Here is a 15,858-nt window from a genome sequence, read left to right as displayed (position 1 = left end):
TGTTAAGAAATGTCAAGACAGGACACGCACCGAAGTCCAAGCACACATTGTAACCATCCAGTTTTCATTCTAATACAATGTATTACTCTGGTAATGTCATTATGCTTCACATAATCTTATTTAGGGACATATCCGTATACTTACTTCAATCAAACATCATTTTCAACTGCAAAAACGTATTTTGATTCATACCTGAACACATCACCATTCGTCATGTCATATTTTTGTGTTCTCAAAGAAGTCCAAATGAATAATCATCTTGTGATGAACCGCCATAATAAACAATACAGACGTTGTTACACATGAAAGTACCATGTCTTGCAATCATTATATTCATCCTACAGAAAGCGTAACGGCTGCATGACGAGGCGAAATGATAGAATTCAATGAAGGACGGGCCAGGCAGAAGAGGCACTGCTATATTTCTATATGTAACGGTTCTAATTTTAGATATTACGCGTGATCGGAATGCATTTGGTAGAGGGTCACATGTGCCTCTAACACAATTTAAGAGGATGAACAAAACAACGCAGAATGCAATTTTGATCAAGATTGGAATGGTAGTTTCAGCGAAGTCGTTTTAAGTGATATGCAATGGACAATGTATAAATAGACACAGTATTTAGTGATGCTATGATCGAGAGTTAGATCATCATTGTTTGGGTTTTTTTCTTTCTCGGCTGTGCGTTCTTTATATATTTTCTTGTCTGTTGGTATTATTTATTTGTTTGTTTGTTGTTGTTGTTTTGTTTCTTATATCTGCTTTGTGTCATGTATTTACATGGTGGCTATTGCACATTGTGTACTGGATATAATTTCAGCCTTCTAATCTCTAAGTAAGAGGTCTTTCAGTATTACAGTTTTTCTGGGATAAGTATTTTTTTAAATGTATCTGATGTATTCTGACTGTCAAAAGGAAATAACGGCTCATTGTGCTTTCACAAATTCTCATTCTTCGTGTAGGCATGTTTATGGAACGAAAGAATTAAATGTATTTAACTATTTTAAATGCACATAGAAAAAACGTTCAACTTTTGGGTCAGTTGGGTTTAATGATCTTACAGTAATTCAAGTGTATCACGACAAGTGGATGGAAAGACTGAAGTGATGCATTTGTCAGACATTTACAACTTTTGTAAAAACCACGAGCACGAGTATGGTGCTCAAAATCTGGGAAATATGATCGGTGCGTGCTAGGGTCGCAACTAATCACAGTCAATTGCAGTGCCAAAGACGACAAGGTCATCTGTACCACTTCATCTTTAGTAGAATGCATAATATACGTGTGTTTTTAGACATTTATCTTAAAATCGTACAAGCAGTGATTTTGGGGTTCACCAAAGTGGTAAATTTCTGACCTCTATCTCTTCCCATACCAAGCACACATGTCGTGATAAATATGTAACTGAACTCTGTTCGAAACGGCATAAACCAATCCCACTGGGTCTATTCATGGAGTGCTACTACAGCACGCAACGATGTTACAATACAGTGATGTCTTAATCAACTGCGCAGCCGAATATTCATTTTGCGTAGTTGCAATACGCCACAAGTGATAAGATGAGAACTTATATATTTTAACTTCTATACTATTGGATATGGCGGAATAATTTCCGATTTCACAATCCAACTTTTTGTCTTCACCTTCCAGCAAGTTTGTGATCATGTTCCCGACAAACACGTACACATCCAAATTGCACATTACATATGCACGTGTATACTGTAAATCACAAGTTTAAAATGAAGATGTCTTAATAAATTTGGAAATGGACATTACTATAAATTTTCATTTTCAGTAAACTTTAAATGAGCAACGGCTGTCTATTTCCGTTTGTGTAGACACGTGTATTAAACGTTTTTAGCATTTCAGAAATCGATGCAAACATTTGCTGTAGGAAACATTGTTCGGTTTTACCAGTTGTAGACGTATATGAAACTACTGCTATTGTACTGCTAAGATAGGGGCGTAGGCAGTAAACGCTATCCATCAGGGAAGCAGACAGTGCGGCTACCATGTTTTACCTTACAAAGGAAACCAACAATTTTTAACAAGACAGATAATGTTGTCATTTCACCAAATTATTTTGTTCCATCATATTTTTTTCATTACGTTGATAGCCAATGATCTTTTCATATTGTCGAGAATTTCAGGCCCAAATTATCCTTCCAGTCATCCGATGCTATCCTGTAATTTTGTAATGGCTATTTTGTACGTTTTTAATTTATGTCATTTACATCCATATAATCATTCTAAAAGGGTTGTCCAATTACATAAAGCGTTGTGGAATGATACTTTTAACTTCAAAGAGGGTATGATATGGGCAGAGATGTTTTTCAAAAGTAATTGTGCCTTCTTGACCGAAAAAGCACGTTGCCCTCGACAGCCATGTTGTGCGTTGTTCACACGTGATGGTTAAACCTCAGGAAAGAAATGGCCATTCTGAATGGGACATATTTTTTAGATTTTTTGTCTTCAACGAACGTTCGCCGGAGAAAACCTAATAGACCCCAATTATTAATCCGTGGCTTTACACAGTCACTTCTTCCTGGAAGAGCACAGGTCCATAGTTGTCAGTACTGATGCTCGAACTCGCAAGTTTGAACGTTCAAATATCATTTACAAATTGTAGGCTGCAAAATAACGTTTTCTCAACACGGAGACGTAGACGACCATAGCGTATGGTTGGCCGCTTTAGTGTTTCGGTAATTCATTTTTTTATATCAGTTTTTCTTGAAAAATATTTTTAGTCCATAACTGGCATCTTCCAAATAATAACATGCTGGTTTAATTGTTAATGTTAATCTGCTGTTTGTATAATACTTCTCATCATTTGGTTGAAGTCACTTTTAGCTTGATAACGATGTACGAATCTACATCGTAACGTCTCTCTAAGCAATAAACAAGAAGTTGTCATCCATAAAGTTGGATGTTTCAAGGTTGTACTTATGCACCATTTGAACTTGATAAACCAAATGAAAATAACTCTCCAACGTATGACTATATCTGGGGCGGTGGGGTAGTGGCTAAAGCGTTGGCTTGTCACGCCGAAGATCCGGTTTCGAATCCCCACATGGGTACAATGTGTGAAGCCAATTTCTGGTGTCCCCCGCCGTGATATTGGAATATTGCTAAAAGCGGCGTAAAACTAAACTCAGTCAGTCAGTCAGTATGACTATATCTTTTCAGACCTGACCCGACTGAACTTCCTTTACGCTTTGCTATCCAGGGCTACCAAAATATTGTTCATGGTGAGTGCATGGATAATGAGGTTATGTTGATCAGTAATCCGATGATTTACTGGTAGAGATTTGCCTGCTGACACAACCATTACAAATATATCCATTAACAACGGAATAACAATGTAAAGCCTTTAAGAGACTGATGATTTTTCGTGAGACAATAGTTACTGTATGCTTTACTTAATTTTATGTTTTCTGAAATAGGTTTCAGAAAGTGTGACCAGCTGTTGTATCCAGCTGACTGTGTGAAGTGCAACACAGTTACAAAGACACCTGATACTGTTCCAGTGTCGAACACACACAGTTCTAGGTCAATCTTATGCTTAACAAATTGCGTAGATCGATGCTCATGCTGTTGATCAATGGATTGTCTGGTCCAGACTCGATTATTTACAGACCGCCGCAATATAGCTTGAATATTGCTGAGTGCGGCGTTAAACAACAAACCAACCAACAATATACTTAACATAGACATCAATGCGTAGAGTATACCAGCAGATCGATGCCTTTAATTGCCTTTAATCAGAATAAAACATTCTATTGAATAGGGGTAGAATGGTCAATAAATAAAACTCAAATGTAACTTTACGAAACCGCATATGAACAAATGCTAAAATGAGCCGACCAGTTGATTTGAAGTCAAGCGTATGAACAGAAACATTTTAAAATTCTACCACAAAATGATTTTGGAATGTACTGGCATCAGTTCATTAGGAAACTAGACATTGCATTGGTGCATTATCGCTTGGTGACAATCACTGGATTGTATGGTCCAGACTCGATTTGTTTACGAGCAACATCGTACAGCTGTAAATATCTACTCATGATATATTCACAATTGTTCAATCGACTCTGCTTTTAGTAGTGATTTCTTATGGATGAGGAAATGGTTTTGTCCATTCTAAACATATAATTGCAATTAAGATGGCTTCATTTCTGACATCGGAAGAGAGTGAATGAGCTGGCTTTTAGGTCACCTTGAACAGAATGTCAATCACAAAACAGCATGTGGCAGGGAAGCTCACAATTATGCATGTCATAGATATTAGATAATAACCGTTAAAACGTTTTAAACGTTCCTGCTTAATTGTTTCAGTTCATTTTTATCATATCATGATACGGGGATTAGTTTATCCCATCGACAAAACGTCCTTCTTAATTCGAACCATTATCAAGAAAGGGTGATATTAGTACATCGGTAATGAATATGAAAACGGTTCTACATAATAACCCAGTTCTCGAGGTAAAGTTGGTTTGTTGTTTAACGCCGCACTCAGCAATATTCCAGCTATACGGCGGCGGTCTGTAAGTGAGTCTGGACCAGACAATCCAGTGATTAACAACATGAGCAATTTGGATACGATGTCATGTGTCCACCAAGTCAGCGAGCCTGACCACCCGATCCCGTTAGTCGCCTCTTACGACAAGCATGGGTCACTGAAGATCAATTCTAACCCGGATCTTCACGGATATATCGAGGTAAAGCAGTTGGTGTGACCTACCTACGTCCTGCCAATATAATCCCCATGTAACAATCCCCAGTACCAGTGTATTATCATTTGTAGACCAAGGTCAAAGATCATTCCAATCCAGTTCGTTATACCGGTTGCATGAACACTAACGCTTGTGCTGTCATCAAAGAGTGAGTGAGTATGGTTCTAACAATATTCCAGCCATATAACGCTGCTAACGGGGGACACAAGAAATCGACTTCACACATCACACCCACGTGGTGAATCGAACCCAGGTCTTCGGCGTGGCAAACGAAAGCTTTAACCACTAGACTACCCCACCAAATCAAAGATTTATTATGAATATGGAAAGATTTGCACACTTGTCTGATCAGCTTCAAATCTTACATGTGCCGACGTCGAATTCGTAATATATATTTTACTTCGACAAGTCATGATTGTCTGCTTGAGTCACTTTGCACCCAAGACATACATCAATTCGAATAACTTCAAGCCGTGATATAACTTAAACATTGTTTCAAGTAGAGACAAGCCAAACTCACTCAAGGTTGTAGAAAATAAACATTTCGTCCTTTACTTTAACAAAGTCTTACTATCTTCCGATGATTTCTAGAAATCGATGGCCGTCTTTCCGTATTGCAATTAAGATGGTTTCATTTCTGGCATCGGAGGAGAGTGAGTGAGCTGGCTTTTAGATCGCCTTGAACAGTACTTCACTCACATAACATCATGTGGCAGGGAGGCTCACAATTATGAACGCCACAGATATTAACTGCTTTGGTAATACATACAAGATCGGTATGTTTTCATCTAAAAGGGGTCAATCAGAGCGATTCCTGGAATCTGGGTCAAGATCACTTCACGCCCATGGAATGCAAATCTGCACTGCAAAATACTTTGCCACCCTTCACCTGGCATACTTATCGTCCTCAATAACATAAGTTGCCAATTATAAAAGTTTTGGGGGTCACGCAAGTAATAAGGCAAACACGGATCTTGCTCAATTGATGTCCCTTTCATTACCGTAAACTGATAAAGTGTTTCATGCAGAAACGCAACGGAAATTTGTACTGCTAATGAAATGATATAAAAGCTATCGGATTTATTCTATATCCTAACGACCAAAGCGTCTTGTTATCTAACAAGAGTAGCAATTTTCGTGCATAAATTCATGTCAATCCCTTTGTTGTTCTTTAGTGTCATCGAGGAACAAAGGCATCGTTGATGAAGTCCTTTGATTGATTCGTGAAGTGCAAGTATTTTTATTGATGGATCATTACCATCAATGAATAATGATTTAATTCCGGGGACTTCAGTAATTTCCTGTTCGTGTAAGCGCTTCTCAAGTCAGCCACTAAAATAGCAGGACCTGGGTAGCAGCTCCGCAGAAAAATACACCAAATTGCGAGGTGTTTCGTCTGGCATTGACACGAACGCGCACGTAAATTGTAGTGGTTTAGGCAGTCAATCAAGTTCGACTATGGTCAAATAGACAGTAGGCCTAATGGAGCTATTTTCATGCAGGAATCTATATTTTTTTTCCATTGGGGATGCACTGTTTAGCTTTAGACGTCCGTAATGTGATAGGCACGCTGTAGAATGGGCGATAACAACAGAAAACGAAATTCCTCGTATTTTAACTCCACAGCGGCGAATCAGGACATCGTATGGACCACATGAGTATTTTGTAACAGGAAATATTATTTTAGGGGCATTTATATCTGTGTGATCGCCTTTTGAAACTGCGAGATATATACAAACAACATATTTACAATTAAGTAGACGAGTACATGCTTACATAGATAAAGAGAATCACAAATAATGCTCTCTAGGAATTCACATACACTTGAGCCAAAGTACAGGTATAAGTCGGCGGAACAGCCTATGGGGTTGTCATGGTGCTTTCCCGAGGTCACTTATTCTTTTGCAACAAGGTTAACTGTTCTAATATCTTCAAAACAAATAAGTGGCGGTGGGGTAGTCTAGTGGATAAAACGTTGGCTCGTCACGCCGAAGACCCCTATGGCTAGTTCTGGGGCGGTGGAGTAGGCTAATGGTAAAAGTGTCCGCTCGTCACGCTGAAGACCTGTGTTCGATTCCCCACATGGGTACAACGTGTGAAGCCCATTTCTGGTGTCCCTGCCGTGATGTTGCTGGAATATTGCTAAAAGCGGCGTAAAGCCTAACTCAAGCAGTCAGTCAGTCAAAACAAATATTTTGCTTGAAACATATTTTTCATAAAGCATTTGCAATTTGCGAACCCATTCCCTGTTGATATTGGCGTGATGTTTAACAAAAGACATCTAAAACAGATGTGCAGTACTCGAACTCGTTAATCATCCTAATTTAGTATGTCATTGCTGGATAGCACACGGCGTGAATATGCTGATGGATCTAAGACGAGTTTGTAGACTGGAAGAGGCGGTGGGGTAGCCTAGTGGTTAAAGCGTTCGCTCGTCAGGCTCGATTCCCCACATTGGTACAATGTGTGAAGCCAATTTCTGGTGTTCCGCGCCGTGATATTGCTTGACTATTGCTAAAAGCGGCGTACAACTCACTGACTCACTGTAGACTGGAAAGTTAACCACTCGCCTAAATAAAATTCATGAACGATTCTTGTTCAAATCATATACATGTAGTGATGATAAAAAACATGAGCGCATCATGAACACTTTGATTAAATGTGAAAAGAAATATCGACACTAAATCAACTGATGATATCACGTTAATCAAATTGAGTCCACAGAGAATAATATTTTCATTAATTATTACGCTTCATGATCAATTCCCATTATGGTTTCATCATAAAACATTACAGGTATCACGAAAAGAAAGATATCGAGGACAAGGAAATAAATGTGATTGAGTGAGTTTAGTTTTGGTTTGGTTTGTTGTTTGAATCCGCCCTGAGCAATATCGCAGCTGTATGGCGGCGGTCTGTAAATAACCGTCGCCGTCTGGACCAATCAATCCAGTGATCAACAGCATGATCATCGATCTACTGGGATACTATAACATTTGTCAACCAAGTTAGTCGCCTCTTACGACAAGCATGGGTTACTGAAGATCAATTATAACTGCTTGCCATACAAAGGAACCAAACCAAGCTAAAGTCAACAAGAAAGAAGTTATGTGGACTAAATCCTTACCTTGTGCAAACGTGTTGAATTTACAGAAGAATGACCCTAAGACCCATCCATCCGTGAGGTCAGTAACGAGATGTACCCAAGAACACGACACGGCAACTAAAAGATCCGCAGCGGCCAAATTGACGATGTAGTAGTTTGTCGTCGTTTGCATCCGCTTGTTGCGTGCGACGACAAGGATGATAAGGACGTTACCGACGATGGCGAACGCAATGACGGGGATGTACGTGAGAGTCTTTAGGGCTATCTCCCAACTAGGCACGTTTTTAAACCCTAATGGGTAGTCAAAAGCGTCAAAAGAATCTGCATCGTAAGCCACTTCAACTGAGTTGCTGTTGTTGAAGCTGGATGTGATGTTTGAATAGAGAACATTTTGTGTTGTACTTGATGTGGTAATGTCATCAATGAATACCGTTGTATTAATCTCCATGACTATCTCTGGAATTCCCCTGCACGAATAAAGAGATGTCTTGGACCCAACAATCACAAATTCACTTGGGTGAAGCAGGTATATCTACGCCATCTTTACCTGAAAAATACAAAACATTGTGATAAAGAATTCAATCAAATAAAACTATAGCACATTCTCTTTGCGAATTATACTGTATGAAATCTGAAATAATGTCTTTTGTAACAAAGCAATGTGTATAAACGTGCAAACGTGAAATGAAACAAATGACTTGTCCTGAACAAACGTACTACAATGTGTCTTCTTTCATCAAAACAGACACTTCTCCATTCGTATTTTGAGACTTTAGTTCAGATCGTTACAATAAATCCGTATACAAATCAATATGTATACTACATAATAGCAAAAAAGAAATGAAAATACAATGCTGGTACATATTCTGAAAACATGAAGGCAGCATTACAGCTAATGCCATGTTGACTGTTAATATTAGATAACACTTTGAACTCCAGTTTGGATGATACACTGCATTGTGCAAGTAGGTGGACCCTTCACGAACACTAAATCGCTTTGTAAAAATTCCGAAACGTTTCCATGGATACACAGCAAATTGAAACAAATAGATATCTCACAGGATAAAGTTGATCATGAGCTTTGAATAGTGTCTTTCAAATGTATTCGTTAGTATAAGAGTTCGCATACGAAACCAGTAGCTATTTGAGACTAAGTCGAAATTGTTTTCATGGAAACAAACATAATTCAGAAACAAATCATAACGGCAAAAGGCGCCAGTGAGCAATGATTCGCAATGCGCAAGCCAGATCTGTGGATACGTAACAGTCAGACATATAGCTGTGTACAATGACCTAAGTCCATATGACACCAAATCCATATAAGTCACCGTTAATGATACCACACCTTCTGACGTATGTGTCTTTTCACTGACGTGTTGGTTCTGGTAATTTACCAGACAGATGTGTTAAAGTGACGTTCTTATTGGTTCAGGAGCGTGAGTGTTTTATGAGTATGGACTAAGCTGTCAGTAACAAGTATATGACACCGGCCTCAAGTGGACATTAATGGACATGTCGTGATGAGATGACCTGTGTGAACATCGTATTTCAGAACAAATGAGGTATCAACCTGCATGTCTTCATTAACAGTAGTTAACAGCTGCGTTCTGTAAAAAGTAATCATCACATTTCATTAACACAACGGTAAATGGACAGTTTCTATTTCTATCAATGTTGAAGGATATGGAATACGACCAGTGCCTGATAACTACGATACACTTTAGTTGGTTCGTGATTTCTGATATTTTGACATAACCTCATTACTCCAGGGCGATGTTTCCATGGATCCAATCTCCAATCTGTTGTTATCTCGTATTATTGGAATGTTTTTCCTTTCACATCATTGAAACGACATCTATGGGTGATAGAAGAGTTGCAATTTTACATGGCATCGGCAAATTGCAGCCATATCGCAAAGTTGAGTATATTTAAAAGTCTGTCGACAAAGGACAGTAACACAGTAAGGTCAGTATCACAGTTTAAATATATAATAAAAACAACCCAAACATAATTTAAATATAAAACAAACCAATTCAATATATCAAAATCATCTAGCAAAACCTAGGCTATACAGCACTAGCGCCCAAAGTTAGACCACCTTCCTGGGCATCAAGTGGACTTACGGAGTTTCTGCTTCCTACATGATTCCCAGGAGGATTTGGGGCGGTGGGGCAGCCTAGTGGTGAAAGCGTTCGCTCGTCACGCCGAGGACCTGGGTTCGATTTCCCACACGGGTACAATGTGTGAAGCCCATTTCTGGTGTCTCCCGCTGTGATATTGCTGGAATATTGCTAAAAGCGGTGTAAAACTAAACTCACTCACTCACTCCCAGGAGGATTTACGCCATCCAAACCACAACTATGAGCAGACGTAACTTACAAAATATATTTTATGGCATGTTTTTGTGTGCATGTACTTGTAATCAATTCATGTTACCAGGTGCAGGTTAGATTAAAACCATATCATATTTCATTCACAAGCTTATATGATAAATATGAGTATATATACTTTTTAATGATTGTTAATGCAAAACTGAATACTTCTTCGACAATGACAGTTATAACAGACTGAATAATCATGCAATATGAGATTTGGTCACTGTTGGTATACCAGAATGATTAATGTAGGCTATGTATATATATGATCTTAAAGGAGGAGGGATCATGAAACATAAATGTTAAAACCAGAAAACAAAAATAAGTTCTGTCGACAAATATCCTGTGCAAGAAGTCTGTAAAACAGAACACCAAAACACAAGAGTTAGTTTGCACGTGCTGTTCGTATAAACCCACACACATGCGTACGGTGCCATTCTTCATTTTCACACTTAAGGTCCATTTATCTCTTTTGGTGCTGTTCCTCAGCACCGAAAAACATCGTCGGAACAGATGTGGACGGGATAGTCATGCATGCTGACATTATATAATATAACATCATGCATGTCTATCAGAACTAGCCATAGTGAGTGAGTGAGTGAGTATGGCTTTACGCAGCTTTTAGCAATATGCCAGCAATACTATGGCGGGGACACCAGAAATTGGCTTCACACATTGTACCCATGTGGGAAATCGAACTCGGGACTTCATCTTGGCAAGCAGACGCTTTTATCTCTTGGGACTCAATATTTCGGGGTCAATCTTATTAATTCTGTTTATAATAGAGTTGTGATTAACTTCATGCATTCATTGTTTTTGTATGAACTCGTGGAGTCTGCAACACTTGGAGCGTCTCCGGAAGATAGTATGAATGAAGCGTACAGACGTCAGGGTGCAGCTGCCAATGGCTTCAGACTAGCAGACCATGAAACAGCCAATAATAAACCCAAATGTTGACCATCGACCCCATTCAGGGCGTCCGAGGTCAACGGAGCGATTGATCGAAAAGCAGGTTCTACGATATCGAGCTCGAACTGTGAATCAAACTGCTACATTAGGGACCGTTCATAATTTATTGCTAGGGGGGCAGATGATGATTTAATGGAGAAGCATGTACAATATGAATGAACACCCCTAAGATTTACAAAGTAAGGGACCCCCCTGGCGTGTCATGTACAAAATCAATGACCCCCCACTTCCCATAATTTTTAAGCATAATTTTTTTAATATTTTAGTGTACAAAATAGCTGATCCCCCCCTAGAACGTGTGTATCTTCCCAGAACAAAATGGGTGACCCCCCTTAAAATCATCATCACCCCCCTAGCCATAAATTATGAATGGTCCCTTATTTCATGAGGTTCCAGGCGTGTGCGTTAAGAAATAGACGATTAGAAATCTTCAACATGTAGCTAATCTCCATATTTGACGCCCACGTGTTGTACCACCCGTTGTACATCTCTTCATACTGGGAACATTACGTCATTGATGTATTCAACGTGGTACGTGAGGCAATAGACGCTTGTCATGTGACATGTTTCACTTTGCACTTCCTAGATAGACGTAATAGCGTCTGGCAACGTCGAAATGAACTTTAGGTTATTGTCCACAGCGGCATCGTGACACATTTTAGTGGTCAGTTGGTTGTTGAGCTGGGGAATCATATATGACTGAGTGACCCTCACACCATATTGTGCAAGGAAAGGTCACTCAGAGCACTGAAATTATATTAAAAGATGTACATCAGTATATAAAAATATCAAAACGATTCCAGTTGTTTTCTTTTTATACACCTTTTGCACGATAATATTTCCCCTGAACTATCTCTGTGTCTGTTTCCTGTAATTGGTTGTGAAGAATTTTTTAATTGTAAATATCTTTGGAGAGGGGTTCTTTAAGTTGTAAGAACGTGTGTCTGTTTCCTGTAATTGGTTGTGAAGAATTTTTTAATTGTAAATATCTTTGGAGAGGGGTTCTTTAAGTTGTAAGAACGTGTGTCTTTCAGCACGAACCGTCAATGCCAGCCTCCAGCGATACCACATGCACAGACTGAATTGTCCACGTAGGAGCAAAGCCTTCCTACGTCCATTGAACACGTCCAATGTCAACGTGTCAGCATCATAGTTCCACCGAGCATGTTGGCTGAATATGGCCAGGCGCTGCAAGAGGCGTTGGACAGACTCCCTCAAATCGCTCGTCGAGTGACATATGTTTGACAAATCAAAGCGGTATTACACTGTGCTGATTCAACATTTTTGAAATGTCCTATCCTGCCCTTTTCGTTCCTCAAGATCGTGACAACATCTATTGTCATATTCCACTGCCGATCGCAAAGTGTTCCCAATATCTTCTTAACATCCTACTACTGATAGAAAGTAGTATGTGTGACAATTTGGGAATTTTCTGGTCTGATTCCTGAGTATCAACGCTTTTAAAAACAGTGGAATTGTCAATACACAACAACTGCTAATTACACAAAGGTTACTTGTTGTTGTGTATTGACAATTCAACTTGCAACTCTATTATTTAGCATGAATTTTCATCATTATGTAATTAACTCTTCAAACTCACTTATACAGTACTCTCCCTAGTGTACTGTGATGTCACTTGCATTGTGACGTCATAACTCAGTATGACGTCATAGTGACGACGTCATAGTCCTAACTGCCAGTTCACCTGATGAAGGGACCTGGAATGGTCTCGAAACGTCGTGAGAGAAATTATAAAGAAGTTTAATCCATAAAAATATCTTGAACATATATATGCTTCATGTAAATACTATACATACCCTTGTAAAAACAACTCTGTGGTTTCCTATACATGTATATACCTCTGTAACTGTTGACTGTCATTCACCTGATGAAGGGGCAAGTATTAGCCCAGAAACGTCGTGTGTAAATCATAAAGAAGTTGCACAGCCATATCAAGTGCCTTGTATTACCCTGCCAACTTCTAAATGCCTATCAAACATCTGATCATATATATGCAACTCAACCGAACTCAAACTAGGAGTGAATTTTGTACTAATGCCAATGGATAACTTACATACATGCTTTTTAGCATATCTACGCATGAAGTCTGCTAGCTCTTATGTTCTATTTGATCGAGTGTACATAACTGAGGACACTGGAATTCCACATCGCATGTGACATATTGGCTAAATAGTCAGTAAAGGATTTGACGTCAGTGTTAATAGTAAACCAGCAAAATGGACAAATCCGTTCAATTCAAATTAGAAAACTTCAACATGTAAAGCAAAAGACATCAAAAGGGCTATAATAGCTAGCATTAAAACCATGCGTTATTAACACAAAAAATAATTCAACTGACAAATATTCATTTTAGAAGCCATTACCTAATAAGCTATTTAAAAACAATTGACCGCCTACACACATTCGTTGCTTGATAACATGAGTTACATGCAAGGCAAGACCGTCACCATCAAGAAAAACTTTCTTCACGGGGAGCCTTTCATCACAGAGCAGCATTATATGACAAAAAGACAACAGGTTACAACCATACCAATCAGTCTGACAAAACCACAATATTTTATGAACCTAATAATTAAGTCTGCAAATTCAAGACGTCGAATCTGGCAATATGATATATCTGCTCCGTTTAGCCGAATAAGCGTGGTTTATGGCAAGCTAATATTAACGTCTCGCTGGTTGAAGTGAATTCAAAAAGACACCATTAGCGTTTTATCTCTTTTCAGATCCCAGTCTCGGGAGATCAAAGATGACGGCATTGTAATTTTCAGAGGTGCAGTCGATTGTGGTACGCGCGGTGCCTCCCTAAGGTCAACTCTCCAGTAGAATCTACGAGCAATGACAAACATAATGCAGAGAATGTTACTCTTGAGACTTGTCACACAGAGACACAAACAAAAAAGGTTAAATCAACTTTCTCCCCACAAAGGCCTCAAGCAAGAAAACATGTAGTCGATCAGAATAAAGCGACTGACGTTCTAAAGGCGAGCCTTCATTGCGTCAGATCTTCCTTGACTCTTACCATGATGGGCGAGAGGATTAAAAAACAACAAAATGAAAGCTTTGTCAGCAGTGCAGAATGTCTTCAGGAGAAGTGTTTTTTCAGAGTCTTTAAAAGTCATTTCAATCTCATTAGAATGTAGAGCAAATTTAAATGTAGCGTATATCACAACCTGAGGTCATATGAAAGTGAGCTAGCGTACACTGCATAGGATCCTCAACATAAAGAAAACCATAAGGGCAAAGTTGATGAATGTTACATTGTCGTTATCATTGTCGTAATTGCTACAATAATTGCTCTTTTATGAATTTGTACTACCACTCTATTTTGTACTGTTATTTTGTAGCGATACCTTTGTATTGATTTGTGAGTGAGTGAGTTAAAGTTTATAGTCACAGCGGCAGTATTTCAGCCATATCGTGACTTAAGGTAGTTATATATTCATGATAAATGCGAAAGTTTTAAAAACCTGTCGACGAAGGACAGTAAAACCAACTAGTATATCACAGTAATAAGAAATACAACGAGCATATAGGATTTCAAATTAGGACAATATAATATGAAAGGGCTGAGAATCGCAAACAACTAAAGGTGGATCACCTTCCTAGGGACCAAGGGGACTTACAGTACTTTGGTTACCTGCAAGGACCTTAGCTGGATTTATACCATCCCTTAAGCCATTGGCGATTGATTTGTGAATTTAGTAAATGTTAGAATACAGTTACAGCACCTTTGTTGTTTGTTTATTGGTTTCACATCCAGTTCTTTTACTGATCCTGGTTAATGTTTTCTAGTTTCAACTTGAGAATCAATACGTAACAATATTAATATCTAATGTAAGCTGAGCTATAAGTTACCACTGGCGTTTTTGAGCCTGAAATTTAATATGACAGCTACAGACTAGTTCAGTACTGCAAGGGATTAGTTAGACTATAAGTAGGCAGCCTCTCTCATCTCACATTTCATCAAAATACGTAGAAAATGAAACACTTATAATAATGAACATATATAAAGCGTCAATATCCACGCACTTATGCATGCTCAAAGCCATTATTACTAACACTATTACCCTGGTTACTCCAAGGTGCCTGTGAGGCACTAGAAGTTTATCAGTTATATGATGTATCCCACCCGGTACCCATTCACTGCTCATGATTTTTAAACATCTATTTTTTAAGCTTGACCACTGATTCATACACTCTATCTTCACGTTCTTGGTTTTTTAAACACCTGGGTTTCTCTCAAGTGGCTTGAGTTTAACCATTGAAGAACAGAAGTATCGGAGATGTTTATTCAACGGACTGTTATTTTAGTCAGCTGCGTCCGGATTACAAAGCATTGTTCTCAGAGCAAGTTGCTTGTCGGAACTATTAGTTTAGTCCGTAATTCGTAATTGAGAGAGTCCAAGTTATAAAGCAAGCTTTAATAATAAATTTTTAAATTAAAAACAATTTTGATGGGACTCAGATAGTAGTCCGGATTACGGAGAAACCCGGTTTACAAAGAGTCCGGATTAGACAGATTTCACTGTAGTATTATCGCTGTCTTGCTGTTATTACTGCTATTCTGTTATATCCTGCCAATCTAATGCCATTGCATTTCTGTACTTCGACTCTATCCGTGTCTTAGTAATTCGTGTTAATTTGTTAATTTTA

The 15,858-nt window shown here is 38.6% G+C and overlaps 1 protein-coding gene across 1 annotated transcript in view; it reads right to left on the bottom strand.

Moving 5' to 3' along the window:
* LOC124257961 (neuropeptide FF receptor 2-like) overlaps positions 1-15,858 on the bottom strand; it is a 76,885-nt gene that overhangs the window by 36,280 nt on the left and 24,747 nt on the right. The window contains exon 2 of the mRNA XM_046692035.1: positions 7,862-8,387. Coding sequence (XP_046547991.1) covers positions 7,862-8,288 — 427 coding nt within the window. The 5' untranslated portion in view covers positions 8,289-8,387. The remainder of the gene's footprint in view (positions 1-7,861; positions 8,388-15,858) is intronic.

The sequence above is a fragment of the Haliotis rubra genome, unplaced genomic scaffold, assembly GCF_003918875.1.
Source record: "Haliotis rubra isolate DU_JTF1 unplaced genomic scaffold, ASM391887v1 Scf679, whole genome shotgun sequence".
NCBI classification, from domain to species: Eukaryota; Metazoa; Mollusca; class Gastropoda; order Lepetellida; family Haliotidae; genus Haliotis; species Haliotis rubra.
The sequence above is the reverse complement of the archived record's forward strand: the minus strand, read 5'-3'. Positions and strand labels throughout refer to the sequence as shown.